Source organism: Aquarana catesbeiana, linkage group LG03 (genome assembly GCF_042186555.1).
Source record: "Aquarana catesbeiana isolate 2022-GZ linkage group LG03, ASM4218655v1, whole genome shotgun sequence".
NCBI lineage: Eukaryota > Metazoa > Chordata > Amphibia > Anura > Ranidae > Aquarana > Aquarana catesbeiana.
Genome location: NC_133326.1, coordinates 126985131 through 126998087, shown reverse-complemented (window position 1 = coordinate 126998087; position 12957 = coordinate 126985131). Strand labels below are relative to the sequence as shown.

General features: G+C 41.7%; 2 protein-coding genes across 2 annotated transcripts; both read right to left on the bottom strand.

The window, feature by feature from the left end:
* Window positions 1-1005: 1005 nt before the first annotated feature.
* LOC141131657 (cholesterol 25-hydroxylase-like protein 1, member 2) lies at window positions 1006-3663 on the bottom strand. Its single transcript, XM_073619193.1, has one exon. It carries the CDS (start codon window positions 3132-3134, stop codon window positions 2196-2198), a length of 939 nt encoding a protein of 312 aa, XP_073475294.1. The 5' UTR covers window positions 3135-3663; the 3' UTR covers window positions 1006-2195.
* A 90-nt stretch (window positions 3664-3753) lies between these two features.
* Window positions 3754-4909, bottom strand: LOC141131658 (cholesterol 25-hydroxylase-like protein 1, member 1). The gene has a single exon (XM_073619194.1). It carries the CDS (start codon window positions 4907-4909, stop codon window positions 4109-4111), a length of 801 nt encoding a protein of 266 aa, XP_073475295.1. The 3' UTR covers window positions 3754-4108.
* Window positions 4910-12957: the final 8048 nt, after the last annotated feature.

Here is a 12957-nt window from a genome sequence, read left to right as displayed (position 1 = left end):
CCTTGCCACTCTTACATATTCTGTTGGTGTCAGAAGATGGCATAATGCTCCAAGGGCTGGACAAAGCAAGCAAAAGGCCATAGTTTGGAGACCGTTGGTCTAAACTATGCATCTTTTCTGAGTTACACGTACTTTATTTTCTTTAATTATAATACTCAGGAATAAAAAGCACAAAATAAAACATGCTTAGTCGGGTAATAGCTGGTGGAGTACTTAGATTCTTCACACTTTTCTACCAAGCTAACTTTACTACTATGTTGTGACTAGTGCGTGGCGTGACATAAGCTTAGATTACACAATTATGCCCCGTACACACGAGCGGAAATTCCGCCAGCAAAAGTCCGATGAGAGCTTTTGGTCCGAAAATGTGACCATGTGTAGGCTCCATCGGACTTTTGCTGGTGGAATTCCCACCAGCAAAAGATTGAGAGCATGTTTTCAATTTTTCGGTTGGAAAAAGTTTCGATCTGAAATTCCGATCGTCTGCACCAATTCCAACGAGCAAAATTCCTACACATGCTCGGAAACAATTCGATGCATGCTCGGAAGCACTGAACGCCATTTTCTCGGCTCGTCGTAGTGTTGTACGCCACCGCGTTCTTGACGGTCGAAAGTTCAGCAAACTTTTGTGTGACTGTGTGTATGCAAGCCAAGCTTGAGCGGAATTCTGTCGGAAAAACCATCCAAGATTTTTCAGACGGAAATTCCACTCGTGTGTATGCGGCATAAGATGAATAAATCAAAGAAGGGACATATCACTTCTATATTTGCTCTATTGAATGGGCACTTATGGGTTTTCAGTCAGACCAAAACTGTCAAATTGTCAGCAGGCAATGTCTGGCTTTCACTTTAGAAAGTTCAAACGCCCTGCAGAATCAGTGAAAGCACTCTGTATTAAATGTTTATTTGTAAAATACATATTTTATACAAATAATTAAAATGTCATATAAAACATCTTTTTGTAACCATTCAAAAAGTATAAACATAAAATTCATAATAGTTTCCTTGTACCCAGTTTAATAATGTATTGCTGACACTGCTCAGGAATTGGCAACGTCCTCTGCTGCAAACAGAAGAAGCTGCCTTCTGCGATATGCGATACCTTCTGTAGGGAGAAAAACAATATTCTGTTTCACTTTTGAGATAAGACACTACTTCTGTGCAGGTTTATGTCACATTTATTGGTGGAATATCCCAATTTTTTAATTAATATGTGCCACAGACGACAAAATGGGAAATCTGCAGATGAGATTTGAAATAAAAGAGAACGCATAGTGCTAGAAAGACTTTTGCAGTTAGTCATAATAACAATATGTTTGCAGAAGCAGTAAAGGAGGATTTCTTGTACATCTAGATTTTGTATGTACTCCTTTTCTCACATGACTACACGGCTATATACACATAAAAAAGGTAATGCATGCTATCACATTTATTACCTTTTAGTATTAAATGCTACAATGTAGGTATGCTTTCTGGTGTTAGTTTCCATCCACACTACAAGCTGCTTGTTGGTTGACATAGTTGGTTGGTCTAGCAAAAATCACCTATGTAATGGAAGGATAGTGCCATTGTTACTAGGGTGATGTGACAGAGCACATTTCTATTCATCAAAATGTTTTTTGATAGTTGGCACCTGTGAATAGCACCTTTTAAAATGTTTCTATTGTTACTCAGATTATATGGCCTATTTATGAATATTTTCATACAAGATTCAACTAATGTTCACCTAAGATTCCTTCATTTTTCACATAAGAATAAATTGAAAAAAATGAGCAAATCGTGGGTGAAAGTTGTATGAATCTTGGATGAAAAAAATGATTATTAGACCCCTATTTAATTGTGTAAGGATACCTAGGAAATGTTTGTAGTATCACCAATCATGCTGCATATACTACATGTCCATACCTGAAACATAAACATGATTCTGTTTGGTGGTACCTTTGCCAACATCTTCTCACATTAAAGGGTCAATGAGCAAACTCATTCTGTGTCTTACCATAGATATTTGTGGGGCACTTCTGGGTTTTGTCATATCATACATGTATTTTACCATAAATCATGTTATAATTTCTCCCATAACATCTTCTCTGTTTTACATTGTAAGAGTGATTTAGGATCAATATTCTTTAAATATGTAACAATGGGCACAGTAGTAAAATAGGGAGATGTGCAACAATTTCATCTGGTTGAGTACTTTAAAAGTTCCTTTCTTCAGCAACTCTGTCTGTTGGAGGGACACTTTCATCATATAGACTGTCCTCTTCTTTGCTGGCACAGCAGGTTTTGTTTGGGGTGTCAAGCTCCAGTATGCCCTTGACAGAGGCAAAGTCTGCATGAGTGCCAAAGATTTTGTCCCAGTGTGTGAAGTGAGGAGCATAGTTGCTCATAGGTTTCTGATGATGCACATCATGTTTTATTGGCCCTCCGTAGATACCAAGTGGCATTAGATGTGATGTGGACCAAGGAAAATCATAACCGCAGTGATCCTCCACAGAGACATATACATGGAATACCATGAATATCCATGTTGTAAGAAGGTGACATCTAAAGATAATAGGATTTAATGTGGTCCAAAATCCAACAGTCACCAGTTCCCAACCACCAAGACACTGTGTAGCTAAGGCAAATGGTGCCATATATTCATGATGAATTGCATGGAATGTCTTATATAACCATCGATTTCTGTGGTGGATCATGTGCCAAATGAAGTACTGAAAATCAAAAAGTAGAAGGCTTCCCATCACACCAAATGCAATATCCGAAATGCTTGGAGCCTCTTCTGGCAGAGGACATGGAGGTCTCCAATACCACTGGGCAACAGCAGCTGGGAAAATTAAGAACAGGTGGTTGTACAGAGTCACTCCAAGGCAATGGAAAATCATTGGTCCAGTTGGATTCCTGTCTTGCTGGATCTTATACTTGTGAATAAAGGGCCACCTTCTGCCCATGATGTTGAAGATCAGGTAGGGGATGCAAAAGATAACGTAGCAAGACACAGTAAGAACTACAGGGAAGAGTGGAGACCTCATAGTTTCAGAATATTTGATCTTCAGGTGGTCCCACAATGGTTGAAGTGGTCTGCTGTGGTGGTATGTGTCCAGAACATGGGACAGACAGGATAACACTTCCATCATCAGCACCTGCTTAGCTATAATCTTCAAGGCAAAAGCTGCATTGGATCTTCCTTTTTATTATTCATTTGGATGGCGCTGAGCCGACTCCCCCTCCCATTCAGCAGCTTTCACAAACCCAACAATTCAGGCCCTTTCTAGCTCCCTGACAACACAGTCTGGCTCCAGGAGGATAATGTGACTGCTTTAAAGGGACCACAGTTAACAAACCGCAGCTTTCGGTTACAGCCTAAGAAAAAGAATGATAGGTGATGCTATGTGCTCTTTAGTATTTACAGATGCACTTGAAAGAAGTGCAATTATACGGCACATAAACTGGCCACATATACTTCAGGTTTAGTACCATTTAGGATTAACGTTACAATACCTGCAGATTTTTGATTTGATAACCAGATCACTTCAATATCACACAAGAAAAATTGGCCCTTTAAATAATCATTATACAAAAAAATATGGAAAGGGGTATGTGATAACTGCGGCAGAGTCTTATTAGAATGTAATCCTAAACTGTATTCACCTATATTTTCCTATTTGTAATCATGTCATAGCAGAAAAAAAAAAAAATTATATATATATATATATATATATATATATAATCTATAAGGGGCAACTCTAGAATATATACATACAATGCATTTTAGTTTTTCCCTATGCACTTATAATAACTGGTATATTTATGTGTAAACTAATTATACTTATCTATTTGTAGATAAGAAAGAACCAGGTAACAAAGAGAAATGTTTAACATATAAATCTGCAGTAGTGCTGTTGTACACTTAAATGCTGATGAAGGAGAAATGTTTAGAGGACTGCTGCTGTACACATATAGACTGATGAAGAGGAAATGTTTAGGTCTTCTAAAGTGTGAGAACTTTATACCTGTTCTTTCCAGTGGGTTAAAAATCTCCTGTTCAGCTTTTTTTTCAGTCTGGCAGTGTGCATTGTGAAAAGTATCCTTTAAAAATCACATTTGCACATTAAACACTTCCTTTTATAGAACAAGAAGTTCCACAAATTAGGTCCCAGTGTCCAAAAAATGGGGCAAAGTTAGTGTCTGGTCTCTGATGATGCAGGTCATGAGCCAACACCCCTCCATATAAACCATAGGGCATAATCTGGGAAAGAGACCAAGGGAAATTGTAGCCTGTATGGTCATCTACAGACATCCAAATACTAAGCAGGTTACATGTCCATGACGTCAGAGGGTGACAGCCTAACCTGATGGGATTCAGGCTACTCCAAAAGCCAACAGTCATAAGCTCGTAGCCACTAAGATTCTGACTTGACAATGAAAATGGGGCAACATATTTGTGGTGGACAGCGTGAACTTTCTTGTATAGCCAAAGGTTCTTATGGTGCAAGACATGCCATATATAATATTGAAAGTCAAACAGAAGCAGGCATCCCAACACCTCTACAAGGAGAGTAAATACAGTTGGCGCATTCACTGGTAAAGGCCATTGGGGCATCCAGAACCAATTAAGAAACACAGCTGGGAAAACATAAATCACATGATTGTATACAGCCTTCCAGACACAAAGAATCATCATCTCTACTGTTGGACGTTTGTTCTTCTGAATTTTGTATTGATACAGAAGGGGGCATCGCTCTCCCAGTAAGTCAATACAAGCGAAAGGAAAACTGAAGCATAGATAACCAGAAAATGCCAGTAAGACTGGGAAAAATGGGGAACTCACAATGTCGCCAAACTCGGTAAGAACATGATCCCAAAACGGCTGAAGAAAGAGATGGTCCGCGCTGGAGTCGGGTGAATTCATTCTGCACTGTGAGCTTACGGCGCTCACTAGCCATTTTATCTTCCTGCTAATCCAAAGATCAAGGCACGGGAATTTCTTGTGGAACAATCTTTTCATGTAACAAAAAGCAACTGTTTATTTGCAGATTAGTGCTGAGATACAAGTTAATACAGAAGCAAAATAAATGCATTCCACAGCCAGCCAAGAAGAAAATGCACTACTAATCATTTGAAATGGTAAAAATGTAAGAATGCATACAGTATTTTATGTTTATTTAAAATATTTTTATGATACATGGTTTTGGGTCAATTTTATTTCACATTTTTAAGTTAATATAATTTTTTAAATTTTTTTATTTCAGTTTGTATAAAATATTTATTTCACAGGACAGTGATGTTGCAGTGTATTATAAGTTTTCTAATGACAAAAAGATCCAGTAAAAGCTGTTTGTTTTTAGACTCTTTCTCTCTAAATTAATGTATGTAAACAGATAGGAGGGAGGGTGAGTTCTCTAAAAAGACTGTTTTAGCAAAGTAGTTAACATTAACCTGTTAAACATGTGAAAATGAGCCTAAGGCTCCATCTGCTGAATGTAAAAATATTTTTGAAAAGCTGCAGGAGTAGTTGAACACTTGTAAACTGGTAAACAAATTCAGCATTTTAATGAAGTGTGTTGTAGTGATCATTGTTTATTCGAGAGGAACAGTCTTGGGAAAGCTTTATACAGCTTACAACATATCATGTTACCAAGACCAATAAGTGCAACAACCATTATGATTAATCTAAAAATATTATGTATGTTTCAACAAAAAGAATTTGTTTGTTGTAGAACTGAAGAGACCTGCAGGATACTTATTCTGTAGATGAGCACTGTAACTTAAGCCCCGTACACACGGGCTGAATATCGGCTGAAATCAGCAGGTACAGTAGAAAGCGTCCCACATTCGGCCCGTATGTACAGGTGAAAGTGACTGTAAAGTCATTTTTTTTTTCTTATTAAAAGAAAAACAAAACATATTATACTTATCTGCTCTGTTGCAGTGGAGCCTCTTCTCGGGTCCCTATTCTGTCATCCTGGCACCTCCCTCTTGTTCAGTGGCCCCACAGCAAGCAACTTGCTATGGGGGGCACCCGAGCTGAGTCACAGCTCCCTGTGTTCATTCAGACACCGAGCACGTCCCCTCTCTCCCCTGATTGGCTAGCTGACTTTGACAGCAGCAGGAGCCAATGGCGCTGCTGCTGCGTCTCAGCCAATCAGGAAGGAGAATCTCGGATGGCTGAGACACTCGTGGACATCGCTGGACAGAGAGAGACCTCAGGTAAGTATTAGAGGGGCTGCTGCACACAGAAGGCTTTTTATTTGAATGCATAGAATACTTTAGGATAAAAAAACCTTCTACCTTTACAACCACTTTAAGGCCTCATGCACACTGGCTTAAAAAAAGCTGCTTTAGAGGCATCAGACGCTTTTTTTTTACGCCTATGAACGCAGTTGCATGTTATCTAATGTAGTCATGCACATTGTAAAGAATGGAGAGAGGGCGCACCAACCTTGTGCATTACCCAAGTAATATTTATTAACATCAAAAAGAAGGGAATATACTCACAAAACAAGTGGATAGTAAAAGCATATCAAAGTCCACAATGGACAAAAAGCAACCAGGTCACCAGGACTGTGTTCGACACGTTTCGAGGGGAGATCCTCTCTTCTTGGAAATTCAGGCAGAGCACTTGGTCCTGAGGACCTGAACGTTCAGTTTACTGAATTCTCCTGCCAGGATTCAATCCGACAATGCCACAGCAATGGTCTATATTAATCACCAAGGGGGCACAAGAAGTTGTGCGGCCCAGAGAAAGGTGAATCATATCCTATCTTGGGCAGAAAATAATGTACTTTGCCTATCGGCAGTCTTCATTCAAGAAATAAAAAATAGGCAGGTGGACTACTTGAGTCGCCAGCAGTTGTTCCCGGTAGAATGGTTCTTCCACCCCGATATCTTCCTGTCAATGTGTCAAAGATGGGGGATCCTAGACATAGATTTGTTTGCGTCCAGGTTCAACAAACAAATCGACAACTTTGTGTCAAGAACAAAGGATCCACTAGCATGCGGAACAGATGCCTTGCTTTTCCCGTGGAATCGGTTCTCACTGATTTATGCATTCCCTCCTATTCTGCCTGCATCCACGACTTCTCCGCAGGATCAAGCAGGAAGGGGCCCAGGAAATCTTGGTATGCAGAGATCGTAATGATGGCAGTAGGGGACCCATGGACCCTACCGCCATGGCCAGACCTTCTCTTGCAAGGTCTGGTATTCCATCCTACTTTACAAAGCTAAATTTAATGGTTTGACTATGGAGACCCACACTGACAGAATGTCCATTCGGATTTGGCACCGTGAAAAAGAGGTTTAAACCAAACCCCAACCTCTGTTCTTACATGGGGACCACCATGATAACTTTTTGCCAAAAGATGGTCCAATGCTTGAAGAAAGACTTCTTTTTCTTTGGATCCTTAGGAACGTTTGATCTGAGAAAACGAAGAGATGGGAACTCTTAGAACTCCAGTTTGTACCTTGGAGCTATTGAGGAAGTCTCCCATTCGTCTTGGCACTCTTCCTGCCAGATCCTCATAAGGAGGCTTCAGTATCTTGTAGGTTTCCTCCCCTCTTTTGTCCCTGGGGTTAACTCTGAGGATTACCTTTTGAACCTGACGGCGTAGGCCGTCATGACTGCCTGTAAGGCTGATGCCCCTGGCACAGGAGAAGGAGCTTTAAAACAAAAATACATTTACTCCTTTTCTTAAATGGCAAAAGGGGCACTTTTTCCACCAGAATTTCTTTGGATGTATTATCCAAAACATCCTCAAATAGCTGTTTCACCCCAAAAAGGAAGACTAGCCAGGAGCTTCTTGCATGGCGCTTAGCGAAGGGCGCAAGGCCTGAAGGATAGAATCTCTCATAGCAACTATTGCAAACATAAAGCTGCCAGATCCTTGAACACCTGTTTAAACTGGTCTCTCAACAATTAACCAATTACTGTCAGCGCAGGCTTAGACACTCAATCTGCCAGAGAAAAAGAAGAAGAATGGACAGGAAAAGGCATGCATAGCTTGAGAAGGCTTTAGCGAACCCAAACACTCAGTTAAGGGTACATAAATGTGGAGCGGACTATTCAGCAAGAAATTGCATCATTAATTTTACAGATTGTGAATGCTGATCCTCCTGCATTTGACACCTCAGAAGAGAAGTCATCAGCCTCACCACGGTCCCCTGAGGGAATTCATCTTCCCCTGCCCTAGTTCCTCAGTTTAAGGGTCCTGGGTAATGGAAGAGAACCTGTCGCAATTAGTCCCACACTGGGATGCGATTAAAGCCGCTAACCTTTTTTTATTTTCAATCCTATCCTGGCTGAGGAAAAAAGATCTTTTTAATAATATAAACAGGGGCTGCAGAGTTAAAAACAATTGCAAACATTTCATGGCCCCGATGCTCACTTTGACCAGCCACCCCCTCTCAGGGGAGGATGCCATTTGTAGAGATGAGTAGGCTTTCCAGAGCTTGAGGGAGACTCTTTTAGCTCTTTTTTGGGGGCGTTTCAACCCCCCCTTCTGACCTTAGCCCGATACACAAAGCAGAGGTAATACCAGAAGAAATCGCATCCACTGTTTGAGCAATAGTCAGCCAGTGCCGCTGCTATTAACCACTTGCAGACCGCCGCACGCCGATATACGTCCAAAATTTGGCGGTCGATATCGTTGTTATGGCAGCAGCTAGCTGCCATAACCCCGATTTCGTGCGGCGGTCGGCTTTCAGATAAAAGTGGTCTCTGCGGCGGATTCGCCGCAAGATCACTTTTATCGGTGGCGGGAGAGGGGCCCCCACTCCCGCCGCGATCCGGTGACCTCCGCCGCTTACCGGAACCATCGATAGCGGCGGAGGCGATCACGTCTGTCTCCCTTCTGTGCCTGGAGACGAGTGAGGCTAAGATGGCGCACACTCGTCTCCATGACACTGCTTGGCGGAAGCGACGTCAAAATGCCACTTCCGCCCATACGTCTTAAAGGCACATTTTTTTCAATGTCATTTTTTTAAATGACTTTTTTTTTTTTTTTTTTTGCATTTTAGTGTAAATATGAGATCTGAGGTCTTTTTGACCCCAGATCTCATATTTAAGAGGTCCTGTCATGCTTTTTTCTATTACAAGGGATGATTCCTTGTAATAGGAATAAGAGTGACACAATTTTTTTTTTTTTAAACAATGTAAAAATAAATAAAATCATGTAAAATAAATAATAAAATTTTTTTTTTTTAAAAAAACCCTCCGTCTCGACGAGCTCACGCGCAGAAAAGAACGCATACGTGAGTAGTGCCCGCATATGAAAACAGTGGTCAAACCTCACATGTGAGGTATCGCCACAATCGTTAGAGCGAGAGCAATAATTCTAGCCCTAGAGCTCCTCTATAATGCAAAACAAGCAACCTGTGGAATTTTTTTTAACGTCGACCTATGGAGATTTTTGAGGGTAAAAGTTTGACGCCATAACACCAGCGGGCGCAATTTTGAAGCGTGACATGTTGGGTATCTATTTACTCGGCATAACATTATCTTTCACAATATAAAAAAAAATTGGGCTAACTTTACTATTGTCTTATTTTTTTTTTATTCAAAAAAGTGAATTTTTTCCAAAAAAAAGCGCACTTGTAAGACCAGTGCGCAAATACGGTGTGAAAAAAAGTATTGCAATGACCGCCATTTTATTCTCTAGGGTGTTAGAAAAAAACAATATATAATGTTTGGGGGTTCTAAGTAATTTTCTAACAAAAAAACCTGTTTTAAACTTGTAAACACCTGAAATCCAAAACTAGGCTGATCCTTAAGTGGTTAATGCTCAGCGTCGTGACGAGGGGGAGAGTTCAGCCCAGGTGGGGGGTGTCTGGTGGAAGCAAACCCCTCCAAACTTACCGGAGGTTTGCCTGCTAGCTGGCGGAAAAAAGCCTGCTGCTTCTGTGACACAGCATGATCTCTGAGGAAAGCATGAGAAGGTACATGCTCCATACAGCCCCCAGTGGTGACACTTAGGCATGACAACATTTACTTTTTTTTTTTTTTATAACTGACAATTTTTTATTAATTTTTCAAGAGAAAAGGTATAAACAACAAAGGATACAGGGGAATACAGTTTATAGCAGAATAGGCACTTCTGATATGTAAACAAGAGACAGGTGGCCAATGACATAGATCAGTGAAAACATGTATAACTTACACCCATTGAATGCAAACAAAATCATCATGTTTCTCAGATAGTACATCAGTTGCTATCCTGTATAAAGGCATAAAAACAGAAAAGAAAGATGAGAGATATAATGAAAAGCTTAAGAGAAGTAGGAATATAGAGAGGAAGAGAGAAGAAGAAAGGACAACCGCCCGTCCCTGGAGCCCAGCGTCACCCGGGGAAAGTCAGTCTGAGGTAATCGGGTATTACAAAACATTAGGATGTAGGATTCTCCAGCATTACCCAGGGCTCCCATATTCAATTATGTTTATCAAGGGTGTAATTTAGAGAGGCCGTCATGTGCTCCATTCTTTTGACATCTCTGATCCTGGAGTGTAGCTCAGATAGTGAAGGGTGAAGGGGATTCCTTCTTTTTCCACTTTAGGGCCACCAGACACCGCGCTGCAGTTAGCACATGTGCTAGAAGTTTTTTGGACGTTTTAGAGAAGGAGGTCGGTGGAAGGCCCAGGAGGAAGATCCTCGGATCAAAGAGCACTTCAGTGTCAAAGATGGATTGAAGCAGGGAGTGCACCATTTGCCAATAGGGGATGAGTAGAGGGCAAGCCTAGTAGATATGAAATAGCGTCCCCCTATCCTTACAACAGCGCCAACAATGGGAATCAGCCGAGGGATATATGGAGTGGAGCAGGTCAGGGGTCTGATACCAATGGAATAAAATCTTATATTGATTCTCTTTATAGAGCGTATAGATGGAACTCTTTGAGGCCTGCGACCATATGAGCTGTCAAGCGTGCAGAGGTATATCTAGACCCAGGGCCCGCTCCCATTTACCCATATATGCATGTCGAGGTCCAGCTGGCAATAAATCCATGAGCAGGAGCTGATAAGTGCGCGAGATCATACCTTTAGGTGATGAGCCCTCTAGTTTTTCGAATTCAGTTAATAGAGAGAATTGTAAATTCTTAACTAAAGATTGTGCGTAATGACGAACTTGCAAGAAGCTAAAAAAAAGCCTGTCTGGGAATATTAAAGCCGTCTTGTAGATCTTTGAAAGATCTTAAGGATCTGGTTCTAGGATCTATCAACTGACCATAGTGGAATAAATCCTTATCCATCCAGAAATGGGACATCTGCGAGGTCAGGCTGTCTGGAATATTGGGTGTGAATAGGAATGAGGTGGCTGGGGAGGAGGTGGTGGTGAAAGGATATGTCGATTTGGCACGTCTCCACAGCATACGCCCCATGGGCCCCAGTAGTTGTGTGCTGCTAGAGACTTCGTCAGAGCTCCATAGCATGGAATTCGGATGGACAGGAGCTAGCCATAGTTTCTCAATTTGTGTCCATCGATTATAGGCGTGGAGATTGCACCAAGAGGCTACAGGGCGTAACTGGGCAGCTTGATAATACTTAGCCATATTAGGAAATGCTAGGTCGTCTTGGTTGCGAGGGGCGTATAGGACCGATCTAGCGATCCGATGCCTCTTGTAATTCCAAAAAAATTTATCAGGTCATCCTGGAGCCTTTTAAGGTGCGAGGATGGGATGGGGATGAGTAGCGTCTCAAAAAGATATAAAAGTTTAGGTAAAATTGTCATCTTTAGGGTCAGAGAGACAACCTTAGAGATTTCCATTTTGCCAAAGAGGCTCTTATGGAGGTGTATAGCTGGGGGAAGTTAGCTTTATAGAGAGTGTCGTATGTGGGTGTGAGGTGAACCCCAAGGTATTTTAAAGAAGAAGACTTCCATGTGTAGTGAAATGTTCGTGAGAGAGCCGATAATGTTTGGTGAGGCATGTTAAGGGGGAGGGCTTCCGTTTTTGAATTATTGATTCTGTAACCTGAGAGGACACTATACCTATCTAACTCTGCATGTAGATTCGGAAGATAGACATGGGGCTGCGTGAGAATGAGGAGGACATCATCCGCAAATAGAGAGATCTTAAAGTCTCTAATACGGACTGGAATACCGTGGATATTTGGATTATTTCTGATATGGGCTGCCAGGGGCTCAATACATAGGGCATATAGAAGAGGGGAAAGTGGGCAGCCTTGTCGGGTCCCGTTGGATATCCGGAAGGTGGAGAAAGAGGCAAATTGGTTAAGGACCAGGGCGGAAGGGGACGAATATAGGTGGGAAATGGCTCAAAAAAAAGGGCCCTCAATACCAACCCGATGAAGGGTTGCAAACAGGAAGGGCCAGCTCAGCCTATCAAAGGCTTTTTCAGCAACTAGGCTGAGCAGTAGTGCCTCTAGTCCGGTCCTGTTCGCAACCACCACAAGGTCAATAACCCTCCGGGTAACATTTACTTTTTTAAAGGAGACATTTCATAATAAAATTTAAAAGTCCCTTAGAAAAATTCCACTTGCCTTTCTCGCCGCAGGGTTTTCTGTGGTAAAACCAACAGACCCAATCTTCACCCTTCACGGTGGGTTCCAATAACAAACCTTCAGGAACCGGGGACCCTCAGGGAACCCACAATCCTGGACCTGTAATAGCACCCTGCCAGTAAAACTTTATGGCTTAAAATACCAAAGTACTGGATCTCGGGGTCCAGCTCTCTAAAAAGAGAAGCGTTTACAAGCAAAGACCTCGTTTCTTCGGACACGAGGCCTGGGTACCATTCAATTTGGCCCAAAAAAGACACTTTGAATGAATCCGGCTGCATAGCTAGCCCCAGCAAGGATTGCTCCAGTGGAGCTCAGCACAGCACATCTTCACTCGTGACCAACACCTTAGACACTGGCAAAAAAACTGAGATACTCCCGCTATGGGAGGGGTTATATAGGGAGGCAACTTCCTGTTTAGGGTGTGCCAGTGTCCAGCACCTGAAGGTGGACT